Source organism: Sceloporus undulatus, chromosome 1, assembly GCF_019175285.1.
Source record: "Sceloporus undulatus isolate JIND9_A2432 ecotype Alabama chromosome 1, SceUnd_v1.1, whole genome shotgun sequence".
Taxonomy (NCBI): Eukaryota; Metazoa; Chordata; class Lepidosauria; order Squamata; family Phrynosomatidae; genus Sceloporus; species Sceloporus undulatus.
The window spans coordinates 98,887,446-98,912,698 of record NC_056522.1 but is presented as its reverse complement, the minus strand read 5'-3'; the positions used below and the strand labels follow the sequence as shown (position 1 = coordinate 98,912,698).

Sequence of the window (25,253 nt, the reverse complement as noted above, 5' to 3'; positions counted from 1 at the left end):
GAGAGGAAAGTATTGTGTCCAAAACATTAGACAGCTAGCTGTTTGTGTTTAGCTTCATCATTGTCTTCACTAACTAGATTAAGTTTGGAAGCATCAGGGCTAGAAATCTGGGAGCTAGTCCAAATCCAGCCCAAATCTGCCAGCTATAAAGCTTCCCAACTAGTTTTGTAATAGCAATCAAAACAACAGGATACAAATTAAAGGTTTTATTGGAGAGGAAAGTATTGTGTCCAAAACATTAGACAGCTAGCTGTTTGTGTTTAGCTTCATCATTGTCTTCACTAACTAGATTAAGTTTGGAAGCATCAGGGCTAGAAATCTGGGAGCTAGTCCAAATCCAGCCCAAATCTGCCAGCTATAAAGCTTCCCAACTAGTTTTGTAATAGCAATCAAAACAACAGGATACAAATTAAAGGTTTTATTGAATAAACTCATCCAAATTTTCTATAAGGTTAAACATCCAAATCTTGGCAGAAATGACTACAAGACTAATTTTAAAAGGAAAAAAATAATTCTAATTCTGTTATGCAGAATTTGACCCAGGAGAAGTTTCCCCTTCCTTGGCTATGTTTGGCGTAATGCCATTAATACAATTAAATCTAAGCTATTATTAACAGAAATGTTTACCAAACAACATATTTTACCAATGTTCAGCCAGTCTTCAAGTTTTTACAAGAGATATTCTAGTGTGTCCACTCAGTAACAAAGGTAACAAAATGCTATGATCACATCTCCCTTTGCCTTCCATCAGAGGTGCATTTTCTTGCCAGAACATACCCATCTCCATATAGTTTTGTGTACAGCTGTATTTCTTCTTCTTTCCCTCTGAATACATAAAAACTATTTGTTCATGTTAAAAGAAAAAATAATTGACACAAGTCACTTGATCATTATGATCCAAATGTAATCATAAGGCTGGCCTGGGATATAAAATGACATAAGACTACTTTTTATTATTCAGTACAGCTAATCTGGCTATGAAAGCCAGTATGGTATAGTACTTTGAGCATAGGACTAGGACTTTGAAGATCTGGGAGTGGGGGCAATTCACTGCTTGGAATGAAACCTTTTGGGTGGCCTTGAGAAAGTCACATTCTCTCAACCTCAGGGCAAGCCAATGGCAAACCTCCTCTGAACAAATCTTGCCAAGAACAACCCCATGATAGGTTTGCCTTAGGGTCACCATAAATTGGAAACAACTTGAAGGCACACAACAACAACAACAACAAAATTCCAAACACTGACCACAAAGGACAAGCCTAAAACAATGGCAAGAAACATGTGATTCTCTAGACGTTATTTAAGTCTGCAACTCCCAGCAGGCTTAATCAGAACAGCTTATAGTTAAGAATAATGGAAGCTGTAAACCAGCAACATGTGCTAGGCCACAAGCTGCCCACACAAAGCGTGTAACAAATAGATCTTGGGTTATTTGTTTCTTGTGGGACCAACCCACAGGAAATTCCACTGATTTTTTGGGCAGCCATTGAGTTACTCTGTGGAAAAAAGAGTTTTGAAGCTTGTCTTTGTGCTCGATTTGTATTTACATCCCTATAATTTAAAACTGTTCCCAGAGGACATGCTGAATTTGTATCTTCTTTCTTCTCGATGACATTCTAATATCTATATTTTTGCAGACTCGCTTGTTTTCCTTAACCCTTCTCTTCTTTTAGAGTGAACATATCTAGCTCTGTCAGCCTCTCTGCATATGCTGTGACTTCCAGTCCTTTAATTGACCAATATTAATCTATGTCCATCACAGCAACATGTTTTGCACATCTGATGGCAGCAGTTCAAGAATTCAGAACATCATAATTCCCCTCCTGGGGAGGGAATGAGCATCAGGAATTCATTACATTAGCAATCCAGTGGCCACACTGAATGTTTTTAGTTCTTTTGGCACGATTCAAGAGTTTGGCTGACAATTCTACATAGTAATATTTAGTGATTGTTTCTTCTCACATCCCCACCCAGAGTACTTCATCTGACCACTATGATTATAAACTTGCAGACATGGCATTCATGGCAGTTGTTCACCATCTCTACAAAGGCATTTTATGGAACTTGAAGCCTGTGAGTATATCAGTTATAGCAATTTGTTATCACCTTAACTTCCATGGTTCTTACCTGTGGAAATCTCAGATTTACAGTTTGATAAGGTATTCAGATTTCTTGGAGGACTCTAGTCCACACCTCTGCAGTGCAGCCCTAGACCTATGGACTGAAACCAGTACCAAATAGCTATAATTGTAAATGCAGCACAGATACATTCTATGGACAATTTCATACTACATTGTTATTCTTCCACTTTAACCACTATGGCTGTCTCCTGTGGAATCCTGGGATTTGCAGGCTAGGGAAGGGCATTTAGAATTCTCAGTCTCACTAAACTACAAACCCCAAAATTCCCCAGGAGGCAACATCAGTGCTTATAACAGTGTAATGTGATATTGACCTATGTGTGTTATGTTAATTAACTTAATAGTTGCATGTATTTCTTGTTACATCAATAAGATTACTTAGCTGAAAAGCAAGGGAGAAATGTATGTAATCATGTTACTGACACGAGTATATTTTAAAAATGGGATTTTTCCTGAAAAAGGAACAGAAGACTAATATTTCTTAATGGATGCATTCTATTTGTTCAACTTGTATGCAGAAAATGTCACACAAAGAGCAGGTTTAGAGGAGGAGGAGTGAAGATAGGAGGAAGGAATATCAACCATCTAAGTTATGCAAATTACACCATACTATTAAAAAGGAAACATCACAGATTTGGAACAATTATTAAAGAAGGTCAAAGAAAAAAGTGCAAAAATAATGACCACGGAGAACCTACAAACATTCAAGCTACTGTACATATTCATGTATAAGTCTAGAAATTTAGTCAAAAATTGACTCAAAAACCTGGCTCGCCTAATCCACGGGTCAATAAGTACTATCAAAAATGGAACTGTGCCCTGATAAAAGGTGAGAGGTTAATCTCTTCTTGGGGCACTTAAAAGAAGCATCAACCCCCTCTACTAGCTCATCCATTCAGCCTTTAGGGTGAGCATAAACAGTTACGCCTGTCAAAAACTTTAAAGATCTTTAGAATTGTTTTATTTTGCATCATCCTTTACATCTTTTGTTACCTGCTTAGTTTTACCCTTGACTTATCCACCGTTCATTTCAAAATCCATAACTTTGGCCCCAAAACCTGCTCTTGATTTATACATGAGGTTGACTTATAATAGAGTATATACAGTAGATAGTGAGGAAATCCCTCACTAGCCATTCCAGCTTCTCAGTAGTAATAATATTTACTACTTATGGTTAGAATCCTATTAGACAGTTACAAATGCCTAACTGCCACAGTTACAGAGCCACACTTGGAATTCTGGCCCAACTTCCCCCCCCCCCATCACATTTTACTAGGAAGCAGCTGCTGTGATAGATGGGAGTCTCTTCTGCTAACTGATATTTTGCACCCTCTTCTGTGAGCTATCTCCATTGCAACAGACAAAAGCAGATTGATTCCATGTCATAATTCTGCAAAAGATGAGGGAACAGTTTCATCCCAAGCAACAGGAGAACAGACCTCTGTTGATCACGGCAGTTTGCTTCCTGGTAAATTGGGACTAGGGGACTTTCACGGTGGCTTAGTGGTTAAGACACCAATTCTGATTATCTGAAAATTGGAAGGTTGGCAGCTTGAGGTGCAAGTGCTGCACAATGGACTGAGCTCCTGTCACTAGTCCCAGCTTCTGCCATCCTAGCAATTCAAAAGCATGCAAATACAAGTAGATAAATGGGTACCACTTCAGTGGGAAGGTAACAGTATTCAATGCAGTCATGCTGGCCAAATGACCACCAGAATCATCTTTGGACAATGCTAGCTGTTTGGCTTAGTGACAGAGATAAGCACTGTCCCCTATGACTAGACATTCATGTCAAGGGACTACCTTTGCCTTTACCTACATATCCCCTAAACTCGAACCTAAATTGGGATCATGAACATCACACAGTTACAAATGCATAACTCCAGGCTACACATTTGTAACTTCCCAATATGAATCTGGCCTACATAAATTAATGTAATAATAATGTACACTCCTTGTGAAGTGACATGAAGAGATAAATGAAAAAGAAACAATGGAGATGCCATCCTCAGAGGCCAATGCCCACATCTGCCTAAGGTTACTCTCTTTAGACACACTACCTAATGATAGCAACTATGTGGATTTACAGGATATGAAATTCCAAGTAAATTATGATTTCATGCTGCACCTTAAATGTTAAATGGGGGCACATTATTTAAAATCAGTGCAAAGCACTTAGTTTTATAACCAAGTTTCCACTTCCAGGTTTTAAAAAATTAGAATGGAAAGCTTAGGTACTATAATTTATTGAGCAGGAAGATGGTATTTTGATATAATGTTACAGTATTTACATATTATTTTCTCTAAAAGGTGAGCACTTATCCAAATCCCCAAGAACAGAAAAGGTCAAAATATATAAACAAATCAAAATAATTAATATATTCATACTATTAAGTCTATGCTACAAAAGCTAGTTTTGGGAACAAATGCTAGTTTAAAACTGGATTCCAATCCTGGCATGCTGAGAGCAACAACCACCAGGTTTAAATATAATATTAAACTATGCTTAGTAGGGCTTTTCTTGTTTGTTTACATGTTGCAGAAAGAAACAAAAGGGTGATGTTTACACCAGCATGCTTTTGTCAACAACATAGTTTAATAAACTCAGATACATTGCTTGCTATGACATGAGAAGTTGGCCAGTATTTGCAATCCCATGTATATTATATGAACATGAAACCCACCAAAATTAAAAGGACTTACACTTATGAGTATCAGAGCCTATCCATCATGGTGTAATCCCCATTCATGTAACAGTTTCTCTAGTGGCTGAATTCCTGTTGTGATCTCAACTGGCAGAACAATGAGCAACTGATAAAACCTTTAGTAATGGTTTTACAGTAGACTTAGAAAAAAAAAGGCAGCCCCAGAAGCAGCTTTGTCGTATTTCATTGTAATAATTTTTATCACAGGGAAGCTGCTTCAAGACAAAACTATAAATTAGAGACCAATTATGAAATCAGCACCAGCATTCCGATAAAGCCTCAAAAGCAAATCAGAATACATTCTTCTGGAAAGAATGACTAAACATTTACCAACTCCTTCCCTCGCGTCAGTTTATCCTCCAGGGGTTGACTAGAGTATAAGCTAATTAAGTACGAGTGACTCTGTAGTGCTTTCCTGAATTCTTGATTGCTTAGAGGCTTCTCTGTCTTAAGGACTGAAGCCAGCATTCTTCACACTTAGACTGCTTCACAAACTGCATGGATACATTAATTTATTTTACACACTGTGTGCATGTTAGCTTCAATTTATTTTCTGGAGTCATTTCAAACTTTTACAGTTGTCTTAAGCAAATGGGAAAAGAAGCAGGAAACAACTGTCAAGTTTGGGCCATATTAGACTCTACTTTATGAAAGACGCTTTTGGAACCATAAAACTAACATGCCTATCTCCATTTCAATATGTAGGCAAGTCAAGGATAAGATGTTTATAGGTTACATCTGGATGTTTTTAGAGCACACTAACCAGCTATCCAATAACCTCACAGTACACCAAAAGCCTGAAAATGCTATCAATAATTCCATATGGTATTCCTTCAAATCCACAGGATCACTATGCAGCCTGTAAACTCTTCTACTCAGGTTCTTAAAACACATGATTGCCTGTTTAACAATCTGGATCCATCTTCCCCTCCTCCATCTGAGTACTTCCAAAGAACATCTGCATCCTTTCTCAGCTTTAACTCTGATTATCCTACCCAAAGACAGGTTGCTCAGGCCAACTCCTTAGTCAACATTTGTCAGGGATAAATGAACTAAATGTGTTCAGGATCTGGCCACAAACCCAAACTGGACATTCTAAACTCTGAGAAGGGGAAACACAAAGGGAAATTATTCCTGTGTTTACACGTTAAGAGGCAAACCTGTTCTGAGAGCTTGGATCGTACTGTTCCTTTTCAAAAAGCATTTGCCTCCGTGTACAAATAGGATTCAACACAATGGGACTGGAAACCAGGTATCACATGTCTGGTTGAAGGATAAATTACACTGTTCTCCGGCCAACCTAGCCTAATCATCCCTGCATACATATAAGGGAATATTCACAGGATCAAATTATTTATTCAACAAACTCAAATGCTGTTCCTTGAAGTGCAACAGGAGGCTATGAGGTCAAGGGATGCAAAAAATAGTTGGGGTGGGGGACACATGTAGCCCCAGGCTCATACTTTGTCCATCCCAGTATCCCACCATGTTGGCTTTCTCATTTCCAAAACGTACTACAAGGTGCATATTTTATGTAATGAGGTCAAGTACTATTCAATTAAGAAAGGAGTCATTTACTCTGCTGAGCCAATGTACTTCAGTGGCTGTTTCCATGGCAAAATCCATGGCTGAGTCAAAATTTTGCCTTTTGTCTTCAGAGGTCATTTTAAAAAACCGCACAAATGATTTTTACAATAACAAAAACAAAGCAAACCCTGCTTGATCGATCGATCGATCTATCTATCAATTTATCTATCATATACACTTTTGACTAGATGTGCCAATAAACCCATGAAATCACTAGACAACTGAGAGAAAATACTGAACAGATAGTGGCTGTAGGATGCCAAAGATTTTTTAAGTGGCAAGTGAAATCTACAAAGTTATATGAATACTCTCTTAATCCAGTTGCCTTCACTAAGAGTCAGTGCAGAAATGTGGCAAGACAGTGATCTCCACAAAAGTAACATGAACTACTACACTAGGTAAACAAATCCAACTAGGCCAAATCCTTTTAAAATGGGCTGTAGACTAACATTCATTCTTGCTCAGTTTAACTTCTATTAGTGTATAAAGTTGAGGAAAGGTTTACATTACAGATACACACTCCATTGTCACAGTAGAGACAAAAAAAATCCCAAATGGCAAGCATTATTTCACTTTATGAATAGTTGCAAGTATTTTGTATTTTAGCAAATAGTAAGAAGTGAAGCAGAACAATTATGAAACTGAAATATTAATATAACACACACTATTCATGTAACACAGCCTGATCACTCAAGAAGAGATGCATTAATGGGTCACTGATATCCTATTACAGATTCTTCAGGCAGAATACAGTAAAATAAATAAATTATTTTCACACAGAATGCAAAGTTATTCATAGTTGTTTACTGCAAGTGTTGACTAAATTAGGGGCTGTGCAGACCGCCCCTAAGGGACAGCCTGCAGCTGCCTCCATCTTGGCCAGGTCGGGACTGCAGCAACTGCACACCACAGCCTCAATCTGGCCTTTCCAGAGTGCCATAGCCACTGTGCCATGGCTTTACAGCACTGCTTTGGCATGGCATCATGTAAACGCAGCACCAGAGTAGCACTATGATGTCACACAACATGTGGTGCAGCATGCGGCATCACACCGCCATGGGGGTGGAGTCGGGGCATACATCATGTTGACACTACACCCTGACTCCACCCCCAGTTCGGCCTTAATGGTCAGTCTGCACAGGCCCTTAGCCACTCATAAGACCCACTATGTTCAATGCTCTGTATTAAATATACTGTATTTAGGATTTTAGCCAAAGCTTGCAATCTTATACTCACTTACGTGGAAATAAATCTCATAAATCTCAACAGAATTTACATCTGAATAAACAGATACAGAATTGTGCTGAAGGAAGTCTTCTTCCCTTAAGTGAATGATCAATAGTGTTATTCTCAATAGTTAAACTGAAAAGTATTTTCAGACTTTCTAGTAAGTAAAGGTAGACAGCTTTAAAAAGTCTATAACTTTTTAAAGATTTACACAATGTAAGAACACATACACCATCCTAGATCAGACCAGGGCATGTTACAGACTGCCCGTTTGGGGCGGCCTATAACTGGCCCTTTCCCCGCCGGATCGGGGCCTCAGCTGCCACAATGGCAGCCTCGGAAGCCCCGATCCGCCGCTTTCCAGGCTGAGAGGAAGCGGAAAAAGGCGGCTTCCCCGCGGCCTGGAAATGGGTGTCCTTAAGGCTTCAAGCCCCCAGGACACCCGGCGACAGCAGGGACCAAGAGAAAGGGGCCACTCGGCCCATTTCTCATTTGCGTTGCTGGCACAGCCGTGTAGAGGCTGCGCCAGTGACGCATATCCTGGAAGGAGCTCCGAAACAGAGCTCCTTCCTGCACCACCAAAAGATCGCCCCAGGCGCTCTTGCACAGCACGACTACGTCACTTCCGCGCCGCCTTGTTTGGAGGTGGCGCAGCCGTGACATAGTCATGGCGGCGCCCATCTGTATAGGGCGCCGCCATTTTCTATGCGCTACATGCGTATTAGGGTTAGGGGCATCAGGAAGCCTAGTACGCACGGAGTGTGTACTTTTTGCCCATGCGGAACGGGCCCAAGGTACTATCTAGTTTCTCATTCTAGTCCCAACCCGTTATTGATAGAATGCCCATCAACACAACATGAGAGCAAATGCATCTCACTTTCACCACTAACTGATGTAAACGGTGATGAATTCAGGTGCCATCAGTGGGTGGTGTTGGTGTGTGCCTTCAAGTCATTTCCAGCTTATGGCAACCCTAAGGCCTACCTATCATGGAGTTTTCTTGGCAAGATTTGTTGAGAGGAGGTTTGCCATTGCCTGCCCTTAAGAGTGAGAGCATGTGACCTGCCCAAGATCATCAGGTCAATTTCCTCAATATTTGTTGTTGTGTGCCTTTAGGTTATTTCTAACTTATGGTAACCCTATCACAGGATTTTCCGGGGCTGAGAGTATGTGACTCACCCAAGGCCATCCAGTGGGTTTCTGTGGTCAAGTGGGGGAATCAAAACCTCATCTCCAGAATCATAGTACAATATGCTGGCTCTTGTTATATAGCCCAATACATAATTCACACTGCCCATTTTCTCTTGCTGTTTTAATGCCTCTTCCCACAATTAAGTTATCCTTCTTTATCTCCTTATAACATACATTTGCTTTCACTAAGTAATTTTGTATCCTACTCATCTTTTGGGGTTAGGATCTGTGAAACCAAAAGATATTTAAAGGGAGGTCCCTGGCAAAGAAAAAGTTAGGAACCACTGACTTAGATGATGGGGTGGTGCAAGAACTCTCCCCCCCCCCCCGTTCAAGAACTAAAGCATTCTTTTTAGAAAACAAAAAAATTTTGTTAGTGAGGGGGGGAAACTATAGCTGTTAGCAGGAAGACATATGAAAACAGAAGTGCCCCCCCCCCCCTACGTTGGCATAACATTAACAATACCCCCCCCCCCCCCCAAACTTCCAGGCTTCATCTTAATTCATTCACTAAGTAAAACATACCAACCCTCTCTACCATATTAGTCTCATTCACCCAGTTCCCAATATTGTCCCGGCCCCATCTCTATTATTTCCCACAGGCAGACTGTGAGAAAACTCCTCCCCACACATCTATACATTCATGCGCTGGGCAACAATCATCACTATTTACACTAGTACTATGCTTCCCATCATTCTCATCATATCCCAATATACTCTAACATTCACATAATTCTTATATATATCTAAAACGCTATAACACCCAGTTGAACAAGCTTATAGATTACGATAAAATCCATCTTATGACAAAATATGCCAGATACTGACAGGTAGAAAGAATCCTTGTCAAGTTTCCAAATTGCCAAAAACATGGAGGGTGGCTTCACACTTTGGAAGATAGGAACAGAATTCAAAAGGACCTAGATAAGCTAAAAATTTAGCAGAAATTAATAAAATAAAATTCAGTAGAAACAAATACAAAATTCTAAATTTAGGCCATAAAAACCAAATACATAAGTATAAAATGGGAGGCATATGAGTCATCAGAACCACATGTAAAAAGAACTTTGGGATTAATGTTGACCATAAACTGAACATAAGGCAGCAGTGTGAGACTGCAACAAAAAAGGTAAATGCTATTTAAGCTTGCATTAATAGAAGCATAGTTTCCAAATCAAGGGAATTAATAGATTCACTATATTCTGCATGGATCATGTCTCATCTGGCATATTGCATTCAGATCTGGGTCCCACATTTTAAGAAGGATATAGACAAGTTGGAATGAACTCAGAGAAGGGCAAGAAGGATGATAAGAGGTAGGAAAACCAAAATGTATGAGGAAAGGTCAAAGGGAGGAGGAGGCAGGATTGTTCTCTGTTCTCCAGAAGGTAGGAAGTTACAGGAGGGTAGATTTTGACTGAATATTAGAAGGAACCTCTTGACAGTAAGAGCAGTTCAGCCGTGGAACCCATTGCCTAGAGGTAGAGGTGTCTCCTCCTCTGGACAGCTTCAAATGGGGCAGGAAAGCTACCTGCTAGGGATAATTTAGCAGGGAAGCCTTTATTAAACATGGGGTAGCTGGGGTCTCCCAACTCTATAATTCTATGACTCTTATGGCCACCAAATAAAAGGGGTGGTTTATGTGGAAGTTAAATTCTGTTTCTTACAGATGGTGTACTTAAAATTTATGAACATGCAATATCCCATTCTTCTCATATGTACTGGGGGCAACTGTGGCCCATTCTAGACTAAAACCCTTATCATGCCCTACCACTTGCTATGGCTGATGTGAATTGCAAGCTAAAAATACCTGGTAACAGCTACCCACCTCTGGGGTAGACAGTGTCTCTGTATTACCTATCATGCCTTCTGTGGCCAGAAATTATTTTTAAAGGGGGGGGGGGGATAGTAATCTAATATTCAGGATAGATAACTGGCAACCATCATTAAAAGGTGTAGCTCCAATTCAAGAGTATATCAGCATCTGACAGACAATGCTTTTTAAAATAAATATCAAAAAGAAGTGGAGAATTGTAACTATAGCAAGTTAACTAGCAAGTCAATTAACTAGCTGCCTTGAGTCCATGTACCAAGAGGAAGGTGGGATATAAATAAATAGAATAATTATAATTATTATTAAATGTTTTATTCTTTGCTTTAAATAACTATAAACTTTAAAATTAGTAAGAAGATTCCTTAATTTCCTCTTTTGGCTGACTGGTTATGTGAAAACTACAACAGTTTCTGTTTTATATGGTTACTATTAATGCTTGTATCAGTTAAGAATCTAAATTGTTGTTATTGTTTGCCTTCAAGCCTTGTTGTTACTGTGTGGCTTCAAACTGTTTCAGCCTTATGACAACTCTAAGGAGAACCTATTACAGGGGTTTCTTGGCACGTTTTGTTCAAAAGGGGTTAACCTTTGCCTGGGGAAATGTGATTTGCCCAAGGTCATCCAGTGTCCATGGTCAAGCAGGGATTCAAACTCTGGTCGACAGTTGTAGTCCAGCACTCAAACCACTACATCACGCTGGCTCTAACTTTGTATACTGTACATTGCCTTGGGTAGATCTTCTAGGGAGAAAAGTGAAAGCTGGGAATTTAAAGGGTCATGGCTCAGGAGTAAATGATGATGTGAATAAGCCCTGCTAGCCTTTTATCAAAGTATCATTCAGGTGAACCATTCAGATTGATCAAATCCATGAAATTAATTTGTGATCAATTGGCAGAAATCTAAGTCATTCCAAAGGACAGCAACTACTGTATTACATTATTGTCTACTTTTAAAACCTGCATTTATATCTAAAGGATAAGGTACTTTGGCTTATGGATGTTCCCTGGAACAGTTTAAACTACATATTTATTTTAGAAGTAGCTGTTCAATTCGATAAGTTCTATTTGTGTCCCATTACTTTTAGGATTTGATGGCTTCAGATATGGCAAAAGCTATTTAAAAACAAAACCTGTATTATTATTCACTGTTGGTGTAGCAGAACATGTGTTGCTAGGGTGGGAATCAAAAATTAATTTGGGTTACTATTTTAAAACTTCCTTACCATGTCTGTAGGAGCCAGGGTGGTGTAGTGGTTTGCATGTTAGACACTGGAGACGAGGATTCAAAACCCCACTTAGCCATGGAAACCCACTCTCCGCCTCAGAAAATCCAATTATAGGTTTATCTTAGGGTCACCATAAGTAGGAAACAACTTGAAGGTACACAACAACTGATAAATAGCATGGTTCGTCATATGCAAGAGAGCAATATTGACTTGTGCCTTTTAAAAAACAACAGGGAACTGCAGTTGTTTCTGCTGATTTTTGTATAAGTTGGTACAGTTATTCCAGGTGTGATCTGGCCATTTCAAGGTTTTGTATGGATGTTCTTTCCATTATCTCAACTCTGAAATATCTTGAGAAAACTCTCTGGAGAATTCCCTTCTATAAAATGTGGCAGCCAAATGTAATAAAAAGTGAGAGCTAAGTTTCAAAAAGATCAGCCAACCTTTCACTTCCACTCATAAAAAAGGTGGCACTTATTAACTCCCTTCCTGCTCTCTGACTCCCATGGAGCCTTGGAACAGACAGTATAAAACCAAGAAAGTAAAATCCAAATCCAAGAGTCAAATGATTCTCCACCGAGATTAAGTTTAAATGTTAAGGAAAGGGACAAAAGGCAATAGTTTAGTGGGAAACCTTGAGTTCCATAAAACAGCATGAACCACTCATCCAATTACCTATAGTTCTCTCTCACACACATATACACACAAAAGCATCATCCAATTCACCAACAGTAATTTCAAATCTGCAAATGTTATTCTACACGTCACAAAAAACAGCACATACATGCTCAAGAGAACATTACCTGAGGAACCCCAAAGTTTGCTGAATGGATCTTTGCCTGTTCCAAAAAATATATGTAATAATGTATTTTTTAAAACCCTCAAGGAGTGACCTCCAACAGCCTAATGAATACTGAGCATGTAACTACCAAATGCTGAGAAGATTCAGAGCACTGGCAAGGGGTGGGGGTACTGAATGAAGTAGCATGAAAACTTTAATTGCCACACTGCACAATTTTGTTGAGAGTACTAGTGAAGGGAGCTACTAGTCATCTTTTCACTGTTTATGGAATAGAAGACCTAGAAAAATAAATCTAAGCATTTGTTTCAATCTGTCTATTTTGTTGTTTTCCTTCATTCTTCCACATCAATATTTCTTTTTAACTCACTCCTCCCTTACTTTTTAAGACCCTTTATCAAATGTGCTTCAATCTAAATAGTGAAGGGAAAAAGTGAAGGCATGAGAAAGTTTCTTGGAGGAGGGCCATTTTCACAGATTGGTGGGCCATATTTAGGTCAGCTGTGCAATACTGTACTGCATGATCTGATATAAATATCAGCACTAGTTTATCTCACTTTTATCTTAGTGCCACTACACTTATGGCTGATTCAAGAAATAAAACTAGAGAATACAATAAAATTTCAATTAACGTGCTGGTGATGCACATCACTAAGATACTGAAGTCATAGCTAGTAGGATGAGATTATTAAGGATGTTAATTAAATGACGATCAAGTCAGTGAATATTTATACTGAATCTGATCATTTTAATATAGAACACAAGATGAGAATTACAATGAACAGCAGGCAGTTGAAGGGAGTTACAGAAACCAATTACAGTGAGCCCTTGGTATCCGCTAGGGTTTGGTTCCTGGACCCCCTGTTGATACCAACATCTGTGGATGCTCAAGTCCCATTAAATATAATGGCATAGTAAAATGTGACCCTTATATAGAAGGACAAAATTAAGGTTTGCCTATAGCAATTTGTATATTTTTGAAGTATTTTCAAGCTGTGGACACTTGAATCCATGGATAAAAAAATTGTGGATAAGCAGGGCTGACCGTATTATGTACAAAATTTGGGTGGAAGAAACATTTACAACTTAGTTTTTGTGCAGAAAACTGATCTTGGCAATCCTTATGTATTTAAGGAAACAGTCAATTATCTGCTATACCTTGAACTTTTCTGTTAAAGGCAAATGAACCCTTTGCTTAATTCTTGCTGAATTAAAAGAATGTAAATTGAAAATAAATAATTTAAAATTATAGAGCAAAGTTGGGGAAAGTGCAGCCTGAAGGCCACATGCAGCTCTCCAACTCTTTTGTATTGCCCCCAAAATAGTTAAATGCAGCACAGAATTACCACCACCACTGGCAACTTTGCTATTTACTCTCAACTTACCTCCCCTCATTCTGGTAAATCGTTCGACTTGTTAAAAAAATCACTCACTTGGCCTCCCAGGGTACACAGGGGTAAAAAGTGCCCCAGGTGGTTGCCTATCCCATTACAGAGACTTGCTGGACATTGCACTGAGACTCCATAAAACAAAAGTGCAGAATTTTTTTGGCCTCAAAAGTAGAATCTGATGTTGGCTGTGGGGACAGAAGCACATACAGAGATGTACACCTGAACACACATACATATGCCAATGCACCGAGATGGGGAGGTTTAAAATGACATCTAGAGATTGGTGGGAGACACATAAAGTGAAAACCTCTCCCAACAACCAAACAAGACTGGCTTTTTAAAAAAAGAGCAACTGCAGAATTGCTGGTAATCAGAAGAGGCTTAGGAGGGATCTTTCTAAGGTTGCTGTTTTCCTGCCACTGTTAACCAGTGGGGAAAGTGCTGTCTCAAGAGTTAGGAAACAGGAGATGTTCCCTAGGGGCTTGGCAGACTGCCTCAAAAGGGCAGGTTGGAGCCGCCCTGTTTGCTCCTGAGGGAGGCCGCAGTAGCCAAACCATGCGGCCTCCCTCTGCACCAAAAAGAACCTGCTAAAAGCAGGTTCTTTTTGGTGTGCACGGTGGATGCCATGAATGCACCATTGGCACACTGCCATGAGTCAATGATGCAAGCATGGTGCTGCGACGTGTGGACACTGTGCTGCGCTTGTGTCATCATGGTGGCTCTCATGTGGATGGGGTGGTGCCATGATGGCAGCGGCACCGCCACATGGTAGGTAGGGCTTGGGAGCATACGGTCACTCTGCAATCCCAAGCCTAAAATCAGCCCCAAACTGCCGCTTTCCAGCAGTCTGTACCAGGCCCTAGAGTTCAAGTGAGCAGGGATCAGCTGAGTTAAGAGCAGGGTCTTGCTGATGTTGGTCCACATGGTATGGTTAAGGACTTAATATGGTCTCCCAGGCACAAATTGTGTACTCTTGTTATAAACAAGCAACCCACTGAAAATTCTCCGTTCTAACTACTCATTGGAACCAATGTCAAAAACAGGTAGTTGCCATTCAACTTAAAGTTCTATCCCAGCAGGTAGCTTAGCCAACAGAGGTCCAGTCTGGCTGTCACATATCTGAAACCAAGCACTGAATGTCCAGGGAGTTTTAAGTACACGTACTAGAAAAATAATTTAAATTTATTCCTGTAATCCAATTCAATTTACTCCAGTGATCCAGTGACCCTAAAAATAAAAGACCACTTGGAGTTGTTTAATTTAACCCTTGCACCACTGATGGTGGCTTGTGAATTTACTCTCTCTCTCTCCCGTCCCATTCTCTTTTGTCCCAACATCATGCTCAGTAAAATTCCAGAATATGATGTAACTCTTTGGCCATTACTCTACATTCCAAGCCATGCAATACTGTGAAAATGTGGGACATCCATTGATTACATGTTTGGTTGATTATGGGACAAGGGAAGGAAGAGGAATACTACTGAATAAAGCCGAACAAGTATTTCGTGGTAAAGTCAGAGAGAGAGACCACACATTTAAGAACAACAGGAGCCAGCACTCAAGAATGCGACAATGAAATTTTAATCCTTTATGCCGCAACACAGACATACTGACAAATGAGTAAGAATGGCCAGTTGTGTGTAAGGAGTACATAACAGATGCTGACTGCCACCTCTTTCACAAAAACAATACGCATTTTTTGAAAATGTCTCACGCAAAAAGGAAAATGTGTATCTTTCGATTAGGAAGGAAATTAGCTCAAACGTTCTGAGGATACAGACAAAATGTGCACGAAACACCCACATCTTTCACTGACATTTGATAGAAATAGTTCATCTATTTACAAAAAAAACCCCTCCTCTTGCCATATTTCCAACATTGGGAATCAGAGGCAATTCTATTCCCAGCAGTGTTCCAATTCAAACTTTCAGTCAATTCTAATGGAGTCCTGATAAAACAGGGGTGGGGGTTAAGAGTGTCTTTCCCATCTAATAAATAAAATATTTATGAAGAATGTCTTTCCCATCTGAATTGTAAAGGCTGCTTTTTTTGCCTTTTTCAGGGCTTGTCTCCCTTCCAAAGGCCAAAGAGAGACACTTCAAAAACAAACCCACTGCATACGACTCTCTGCTACATGGAGATAGGATTGCAACAATTCTTTGGCCAGTGAAAGAATTAGACCATGGCCAACGCCTGCATAGATACCCTGCCTATATATATATATATGTGTGTGTGTGTGTGTGTGTGTGTGTGTGTGTCCCTCCACATCATCTCAACACAAAGCACAACATCTTGATAAAATGCAGGCATCATTTTTAAAAAATTCTCCCTGTATGATTTTTAACACCTTTGCCTGAAGAAGAAGCCAGTTGTGCTTCAGAAGCTTGCAACATGTATTTTGTGCACAAAGGTATATCCCTGTTTTGTGGAGTGTGGGTGTCACTGTCCTTTGCTCCATGGCCAACACAGCTCCCCCTGAATGGGCTGAACTTAGCTCTCCTAGAAAAACACAGTAAACGCCAGCAATCTTATTTAAACAAAAGGGAAACAAAAACCTTCGGCTTTGCCTGCCTTCACATGCTGCTACAAGCTGAACAGCGGCTTCTCCAGGGAGCAGTGTAACAAATGGTTAAAGCCACTGGAGCTCTCTCTCTTTGTGTGTGTGAGAGAGAGAAACTGGGCAAGCCGGTTTGTGGAGACTTTCTGCATTTCAGCTTTGTTGCTGTCAAACGTGCAATTTGTTTTGTTATTTTTTCCCCTTCCCAGAAAGAAAGAAAGAAAGAAAGAAAGAGGAGAAAGAAAGCCACACAACCTTCAACGATGCCTTAATCACCACCTTCCCAGAAACAAAGCCAGGGGCTGCATCCACACTGGAGAGATGGAGAGATAACTCGGTTTGGCAACGCTTTGTCTGACCCTTTGCTATGGAATTCTGGGAGTTGGAGTTTGTTGTGGGGCTCCGCTCCGCTCTGGACCTACAACAAACTCCAACTCCCAGAATTCCATAGCCCTCAGCCAGACAAAGAGTTAAAGCGCAGCCAAACCGAGTTATTGCTCCAGTGTGGATGCAACCTTACGACGGGCCCCGCTGCCACAAAGTTTACCCAAGACTTCAAAAGTCAACAGAGGCGCAGCTTGTTTGCTTTAGGAGCCAGAGAGATGGCTATTAACTCTTGCCCCCCTCCTGCTTCCTCCTCTTCCTCTTCCTCCTCTAAAAGAGAGGGCCTTAAACTCCAAGGAGGAGAGCGGGAAGGCCGTGGGCTCCTCGCTTTTCCCTCCTCTCCCCCGGTGACTTCCCTCCCTCCCTCTCTCTTCCAAGGGACTGACTGGCTTCTTCTTTCCGCCGCCTCATGGCTACCGAGTGGCAAGCCAGGCCAGGTCTGAGGGCGCAGGGCCCACCAAGGAAAGGAGGGAAGGGAAAGGAGAGGAGGAGAGGAAGGGGGAAAAGAAGAGAAGGAAGGAGGGAAGGAAGGAAGAAAAAACGAAAAGGAAGGAAAGGAGGAGGGACGGGAGGAAGGAAAAAGGAAGAACAAAAGAGAAAGTTAAGGAAGTAAAGAAGCATAGAAGGAAGGAAAGAAGGAGGGAGGGAGGGAGGGAAGGAAGGAAAAAGGAAAAAAGGAAAGGAAAGGAGGAAGAAAAGGAAAGAAGGGGGAAGGGTGAAAGGAAGGAAAGAAGAAGATAAGAATTGGGGAACTTAAGACTTAGCCTGGCTTCACATGCTGCTACAAGCTGAACAGTAGCTTCTCCAGGGAACAGTGTTGCCAGATTCAGTGTGAGAGAGAGAAAGAAGAAGGAAGGAAGGAAAGAAAGAAAGAAAAAAGGAAAGAAAGAAAGACAGACAGACAGACCCATTCGGGGAGGGCCACGCGGGTTCCCGCTCCGATTCTGCCCGCGAGAACCAAAGGGATTCCCCTCCAGAAACTCGAGAGAGAAGGGCTAGGGCGCGCGTGGCTCCTCCACAAAGGAGTCTCTCCGGAGTCTCTTCACACCTACAAACACAACACACACAGAGAGAGACTGGGAAGCCGACTTCATCCCAACTCAGGCTGCATCCAGACTGGAGAGATAACCCGGTTTGGCCCCGCTTTCCCTCTCTGCCTGGCCCTTTGCTCTGGAATTCTGGGAGTTGGGTTTGTTGTGGGGAAGAGCCCAAGAGTTAAGAGGGGGCCAGCCTGTGTCTCTGTCCTGGGGAGGCAACAGCCCCTTCCCGCCGCCCCTTACCTGCCGAGAACTGCCCTCGGGCCGCTCCCAGGAAGGCTCCCGAAGGCCCCACCAAGGAGCCCAGCAGCAGCGCCACCAGCACCAGCTCCGCCGCCGCCGCCGCCGTCTTCCCGCCGACCTCGGCAGCCATGGCCAGTTGGGAGAACTTTTCCTTCCTTCCTTCCTTCCTTGCTTTGGCTCCCTTTCCCAGGCACAGCCGGAAAAAAGCTCGCCTTCCCGGCCAGTCCGGCTCCTCCGGTTGTTGCCTGGATCGCTGCAGGAGGAAAAAGAAGCAACAAGAAGAAGAAGAAGCAACAAGCAGCAGCAGCGAGGGCTGGGATGCCGAGTGCGGAGCCACAGGTAAGAAAACCCCAAATCTCCTCCAGAGCCTGGAGGAGGAGGAGGCTCCGCCGGAGTTACTTGGCCGAGGAGGAGCCTCGCTTGCTGCTGCTGCTGCTGCCCAGTCCTCCTCCCGCGGGGCTCTGGCCGAGGAAGGAGCAGGGAAGCAGGAAGGGACTGGCGCCTCCTGGCTCTTCGGCCGGTGCCTCCCGCAGCCCCCTTCCAGCCGAGCCCCGCAGCGCCCCCTGGTGCTCGAGCAGCGAGACGCAGGCCGGCCACTGAAGGCTGGAAGCAGCAGAGTGGGAACGAGGGAGGGGCTTCCCCTGAGGCTGAGAGAGTGGGACTCCTCGCCCAAGCCCACCCCATTCAATCCAGACCCCCCCCCAAGGCCCCCCGACCCCAAGCCCCTTCTGCCCTGCAGGAACTCTCAGTCAAAGCACCCTCTGCTTCAAGGCCTCCCCTCCCTCCATTGAGGGAGAGGGATCCTGTCAGGAAGTTCCTCCTCCTGCTGAGCCGGGGTCGCTTTTCCTGGCGCTTGCATTGGGTTTTAGATAGACTTCTGGGACTTGAGTTGAAGACTCAAACCCCTACTCTCCCCTTTTGGATTCAGGGCAGCCGGGGGGGGGGGCGTTCATGGCAAGACCGGGCCAGAGAAGAGGGCTGGCCCCCGCCTTCCTTTGAGGCCGAGAGAGAGGGACCTGCTTAGGGTCGCCCAGTGGCCTCATCATGGCCGGGCTCTCCAGAGTCCCAGGCCAAGAGAAGGGCCGGGCGAAGAGGCACGTCCTCCTTTTCCAGGACATGCCCTACCTTTCAGCCTCGGAGTCCCCCGAAGGCTAAGAAGCAGGCCTTTCGCTGTGCTGCTGGGCGTGTTTCTAGCTGGGTTTGGGTTTGAGTTTGTTTGCTTTGGGTCTGCTCCTCCACTTTCCCTGGCAGGTGCCCCATGTGGCGGTGAGGAGGACGGCGGGCCGCCCTTGGCCTGGAGCCCTGCTGCTGCTGCTGCTGTCGGGCTGTGCTTTCAACCTGGGACTAGTCTAGGGAGCGGGGTTGGAGTCCTAGCTGAGCCAGCGGGGGGCCTTGGGCGAGGAGGAGCCACTCTCTCTCAGCCTCAGGGGAAGGAGGGCCAGTCTAGTTGCCAGGAAAGCCCCAGGACAGGGGCGCCCACGACAGACGCAACCCCCTCCCCTTTCCCCGGGAGGCGGCGCAAGGGGAGCAGCGGCTGAAACGACGAGCCAGGCGGGATCTCAGCAGCGAGAGAGGAAGGGCTGCCTTGGCCCTTCCTTCTTCCCTTCCTTCCTTCCTTCTTCCACCGGCGGAGATGCGTGTGTGTGATCGCGGGGGGTTGGATGTTTTAGATGCTCAGCTCAGGGGCTCCAAGGCCCCGTTCCTCAGCTGCAAGCCCTGCGAAAAGGGGGGAGAGCGGGCTCTTGGAGGCATCTATCTCCTGCTCAGGGTGGCCAGGAGTCGAGGTCCCATCACAAGCCCAACAGCAAAAGGGGTCCCTATCCTGGGGTTACCTTGCAAGGTTTGTTCAAAGGAGGTTGCCTGTATTGCATTGCTTTGCTCCCAGGTCCCTTGCCACCGGGTCCTTTCAAGGAAATCCTCCTCTTTGAAACCGGGGAGTAAGGCGGCAACTCCATGATGCAACGTCGTTGGGAAGGAGGAGGAAGGAGACCCAGAGCAAGGGGACCGAGGGAGCCCTTGGCAGACCGGGAAGGGTCATCTTGGGAAGGGGGGGCATATCTGGTCTGGCTCCAGGTTTGGTGTCAGTTCTAGAATTCAAAGCCATAGCCCTGAAACTCAGCCTCTTGTAGCGCCTTTGAGGCCAAGAAAGATAGAAGGCGGGCGCCTGAGCCTTCATAGACTTGATGCAAAGATGCCTCTCAGGAAGTAGGCTCAAGTCTACAAAAGCTCAGGCCACCAACTTCTTTCTTTGGAGTCCAAAACGCACTGCAGAAATAGTTCAATGGGAAGTCAGGGGCTTTCATGGGTAGCATCCATAGTTTCTTGTGGCTTTTTCGGGCTCTGTGGCCATGTTCCAGAAGAGTTTCTTCCAGACGTTTCACCAGCATCTGTGGCTGGCACCTTCTGGGAATGGCATCTTCTCTTAAGATGCCAGCCACAGCTGCTGGTGCAATGTCAGGAAGTAACTCTTCTGGTACATGGCCACGGAGCCCAAAAAACCCACAAGAAACTATAGAAGTAGTTGCGTTTGAGAGCGCTTGAACTGGCCTGGCCCTGTGCTAGGGAATCCTAGGGAATGTTGTTTTGTGATGCACTTAGCCTTCTTTGTCAGAAAGCGCTCATGCCACAATAAACTACCATTCCCAGGATTCCCTAGTACAGAGCCAGGGCAGTTAAAGCAGTCTCAGACTGGATTATTCTTGCAGTGTGTTTTGGACCTCAAGTTAGCCTCAAAGGTGCTATGAGAGCCTTTTGCCAACTGTTTCAGTTCCAGTTCCATGGTCCTTTCCTAGCCATGTTTTTCTGGAAGTGCCTGGGGCAAGTCACACACTCTCAGCCTCAGAGGAAAGGAATGGCAAACCTCCTTGAACCCACCTTGGCAAGAAAGACCCATGATGGCCTTAGGGTCGCCATAAGACAGAAATGACTCGAAGACACACAATACACACATAGATCACTGGGGCTTACCCTGTAAGGACAAGGCATATCATGATCCTTCCAGGTTTACATAGAAGAAAGTTTTGCAGTATTCAATGGGATTTCTCAGTACCTCGGGGTTACAGTCTAGGATCACAGTCCTGTGGATGTTTACTGGAAAATACACCACATACTGGAGTAGGCTTTACTCTTGAAGCTGAAGGGGGGTACCATCTTTCATGGGCTGTTAACTGAGAAGTAGTGTCTCACACTAAAAACAAACAAAACGCAGTACTGCGCAGCAGAAAAGAAGAAGTCTCCCGGTCAAGTGTGAATGAAGCTGATTGAATGAACAGCCTTGGGAAAAACCACTCTCAGCTTAACCTGTATCTCAGGCTGGCTGCATTAAATGGATATAAAACTGTCAGCATTTTCAGTGGAGAAAAAATGCTATAGATAGTGCTTAACAAAACTGGACTCCACTCTCTCCAGCATATTTGTAAATGGCTCTCCCATCTTGAGTGTTTTCAGGAATTTGCCTCATTTTCTCAGTAAAGCGACAACACAACCCCACACAAACAAAAGTGTTGATCCATATGCCAGGTAAGTCCATAGTCCGTCAAATCTAACTGTAATGTCGCAGAGTCAGGGAGCTGAGGATCGCTGAGAAAGGCTCCAATCCTATGTGCATTTCATGGGAGTCAACCCCCTAATTATTTTCCTTTTCTTTCTTTTGCATACTTTATATTAAAGTTTTATGCATACATTAAAAACAGTAAACACACACCAGACAAATTTTAAAAAAACAAAGAAACAGCACTAGAAAAAGCAAGCAACAAAACATAAGCTCTATAAAGAAAGAAGAAAATATAAACACTTCCAACTATCTTTTCTACTGTGTGTGTGTGTGTATAATATTCATATCTCTCTGTGTAAGCTACAGTTAACTTTCTTCTTGCCACCTCATGCTAATTTTCTAAACCAACTGTCATCACTTCATTTCCATTCTTTCCCCAAAAGTCTACCAGGGGTTTCTAATCTTTTTCCAAATGCCATCGGTGGTTTTCCTTTAATCAAAGTAGATAATTTGTTCATTCCTACAAACTTGTTAATTTTTGAAAAGCATTCTTCTTTACTAGGTAATATTTTGCTCTACCATCTTTTAGCATATAGCATTCTTACTGAAGTGATCATGTATACTGAAGTATTCTCACATATTTTTTCACCAAATGATTGTTCATTAGTTCCAGTAAAAACATTTCTAGTTTTAATTTGATATAAATATTTTTAAAAGATTGCATCAAAGTATGTATTTGCACCCAGAACATTTTAGCCTTTTCACAAGTCCATCACACGTGGTAAAATGTCAGTTCTTGCTGTTCACTTTTCCAGCACAGATCCAAAGTTCCTTTATACATTCTAGACAGTTCCTCTGATGTCATATATCAAGCTTCCTAATTTCTGAGGCTGCATCCACACTGCAAAAATAATCCAGTTTGACACCACTTTAACTGCCATGGCTCACTAGTATAGAATTCTGGAAACTGTAGTTTGTTGTGGTATCAGAGCTCCCTAGGAGCTTATCACACGGGGCTCCAGGAATGCAAATGGCACAGAACAAAAGGGGGGTGATTGGAACAGAATGGGGAAAGGACACATTTTATTGCACACTGGAATACTGCTGCTGATGCCGGAAGTCCCCGTTTCATTCCAAATCCGTGCCAGAGAGGCTGATTTTCAAGAACTGTTCAGAATAGTTCCTGAAAATCAGCCTCTGGGGAATGGATTTGGAACGGAATGGGGACTTCCGGCAACGGCAGGGTCTGGCATGCAATAAAATTTGTCCTTTCCCCATTCTGTTTCCATCATGCCCCCTTTTGTTCTGTGCCATTTGCATTCCTGGAGCCCCATACAATAAACTCCCTAATGTCTCAGAAAACTACAGTTCCTAACATTCCATAGCATCGGGCCATTGTAGTTAAAGTGGTGTCAAACTGGATTATTTCTGCAGGGGAGATGCAGCCTGGATGAACATGCCCTCATTGCATTTTAATGTTGCAATACCATATACTCTCAACCAGTACAGTGGTACCTCGGGATACGAAATACCCAGGTTACGAATTTTTCGGGATACGAAAAAATCCCATAGGGATTTATTGTTTCGGGTTACAAAAGTTTTTTCGGGTTACGAAAAAACTCCGGCGCTATTTTAAATGGAGCCGCGGCAGAGCCGCGGCTTTTTCCCCATTAGCGCCTATGGGTTTTCAGCTTACGAAGGCTTTTCGGGTTACGAAAGCGGCCGCGGAACGAATTATTTTCGTAACCCGAGGCACCACTGTATATGGTTAAATTTTCAGTAGTACTAAATTTAAACTGAACTTGTTTATGTAGCAGAGTATGCAGTATTTCTGTGTCAATAACCCTGCTTAGCTAACACAGTGGGCCCTTGATATTAATAATTTAATAATAATAATAATTTTTATTTATAGACCGCTATTCCGCAATGATCATAGCGGTGTACAGTAAAATTGCAACACAATACAAAAAATTGCAAGGCCTCTCTCCCCCTCAAGATGGTGGTTGGAGGAGGGCTCTTTTTCTTCAGGCCAGGCCTCTCTCCCCCTCAAGATGGTGGTTGGAGGAGGGCTCTTTGTCTTCCAGGCCTGGCCTCTCTCCCCCTCAAGATGGTGGTTGGAGGAGGGCTCTTTGTCTTCCAGGCCTGGCTTCTCTCCCCCTCAAGATGGTGGTTGGAGGAGGGCTCTTTTTCTTCCAGGCCAGGCCTCTCTCCCCCTCAAGATGTTGGTGGAGGGGTGCTCTTGTCTTCCAGGCCAGGCCCTCTCCCCTTAGTATTAATATTATTATTAATATTAGCTGGGGTTTGGCTGCAGGACCTCCATGGATATCAAATTGTGATTCTCAAGTCCCATTCAGTGCAATGGCATAGTGAAAATGAAGTCCCTTATTTAAAATGGCAAATCAGGGGTGTCTGTTGGGGGGGGGGTTGTTTTTGTTTTGTGGAATACTTTCAAGCCCTAGATGGCTGCATCTATGGATAAAGAATCTGTGACTATGGTGGGCTGACTGTATAAAAATTGCTTTTTATCCCAGAATACAAAATGTAACCTGACGTCAAGCAATACTTAAAACAGACTTGTCTAATCTAATTTGGACACTCCATCTCGAGATTAAGAGCCCAAACAGATAGGCCAAAATAAAGCTGCTTCAGGTCACTTTGGAGGTATGCTGTTTAAATGATGTATGCATTTTAAGAGGCCAGAAGCTGTGCCAAAGCTGTGCTCCAGACCTTAGGACTGGAGTGTGGCTTTGGCATGGCTTCTGGCCTCTTAGGATGCATGCATCATTTAAACAGCATATCTCCAAAGTGACCAGGAGCAGCTTTATTTTGGCCTGTCTGTTCGGGCCCTAAGTCTAGATGCAAACATTTTGACTACAGCATGAAGCCAGTTTTCCCCCACTACCTCCCTTCCCATATCTTATCCAGCATGGTGTGCTAGCCAGCCTGCGGTGTAGACTTCTGGAGAGAGAGAAAAAGCTTACTTACTAATTTGTGACCCTTTGATTGGGCCTTCTAAAGATATTGCAGCCTCATGTGCTTTTTATATTGAGCTATTCACTTAGTTCAGAGATCACCTATTGGGTAGTCTGCACTCCACCATTTTTGCACCAATTGAACTATCAAGGTACCATATAAACCGACCTGTAGATAACCACACTCAGTGGATGCCTTGTCACTTAGTGTAATGACCCAATTAATAATAATAATAGTAATAATAATAATAATAATAATAAACTGACCTCCCAACACTGGGATGCAGGATGGCTTACAACATTAAAAAAATGCAGGTAGTATCACTTCTCTGCCTTTTGACTAAAATCAAGTGTAAAAAAATACAGGTAGTACAATTAAAAGCATAGAAAAATAGTACATTAAAACAGAATAAAATTCTGCAATAATTAAAATGTATTACATGTTAAAATATCAAAAAGTTTAAAAA

General features: G+C 42.9%; 1 protein-coding gene across 17 annotated transcripts in view; it reads right to left on the bottom strand.

The window, feature by feature from the left end:
• Window positions 1-19,507, bottom strand: part of PTPRK (protein tyrosine phosphatase receptor type K) — a 478,138-nt gene extending 458,631 nt beyond the window's left edge. For 16 of the 17 annotated variants that reach the window (XM_042475067.1, XM_042475316.1, XM_042475400.1 and 13 more), the window contains exon 1: window positions 18,322-18,846. In XM_042475067.1, coding sequence (XP_042331001.1) covers window positions 18,322-18,451 — 130 coding nt within the window. In that variant the 5' untranslated portion in view covers window positions 18,452-18,846. Of the gene's footprint in view, window positions 1-18,321; window positions 18,847-19,446 lie in introns of those variants that run through there. The other variant, XM_042475146.1, reaches the window with a different exon arrangement.
• Window positions 19,508-25,253: the final 5,746 nt, after the last annotated feature.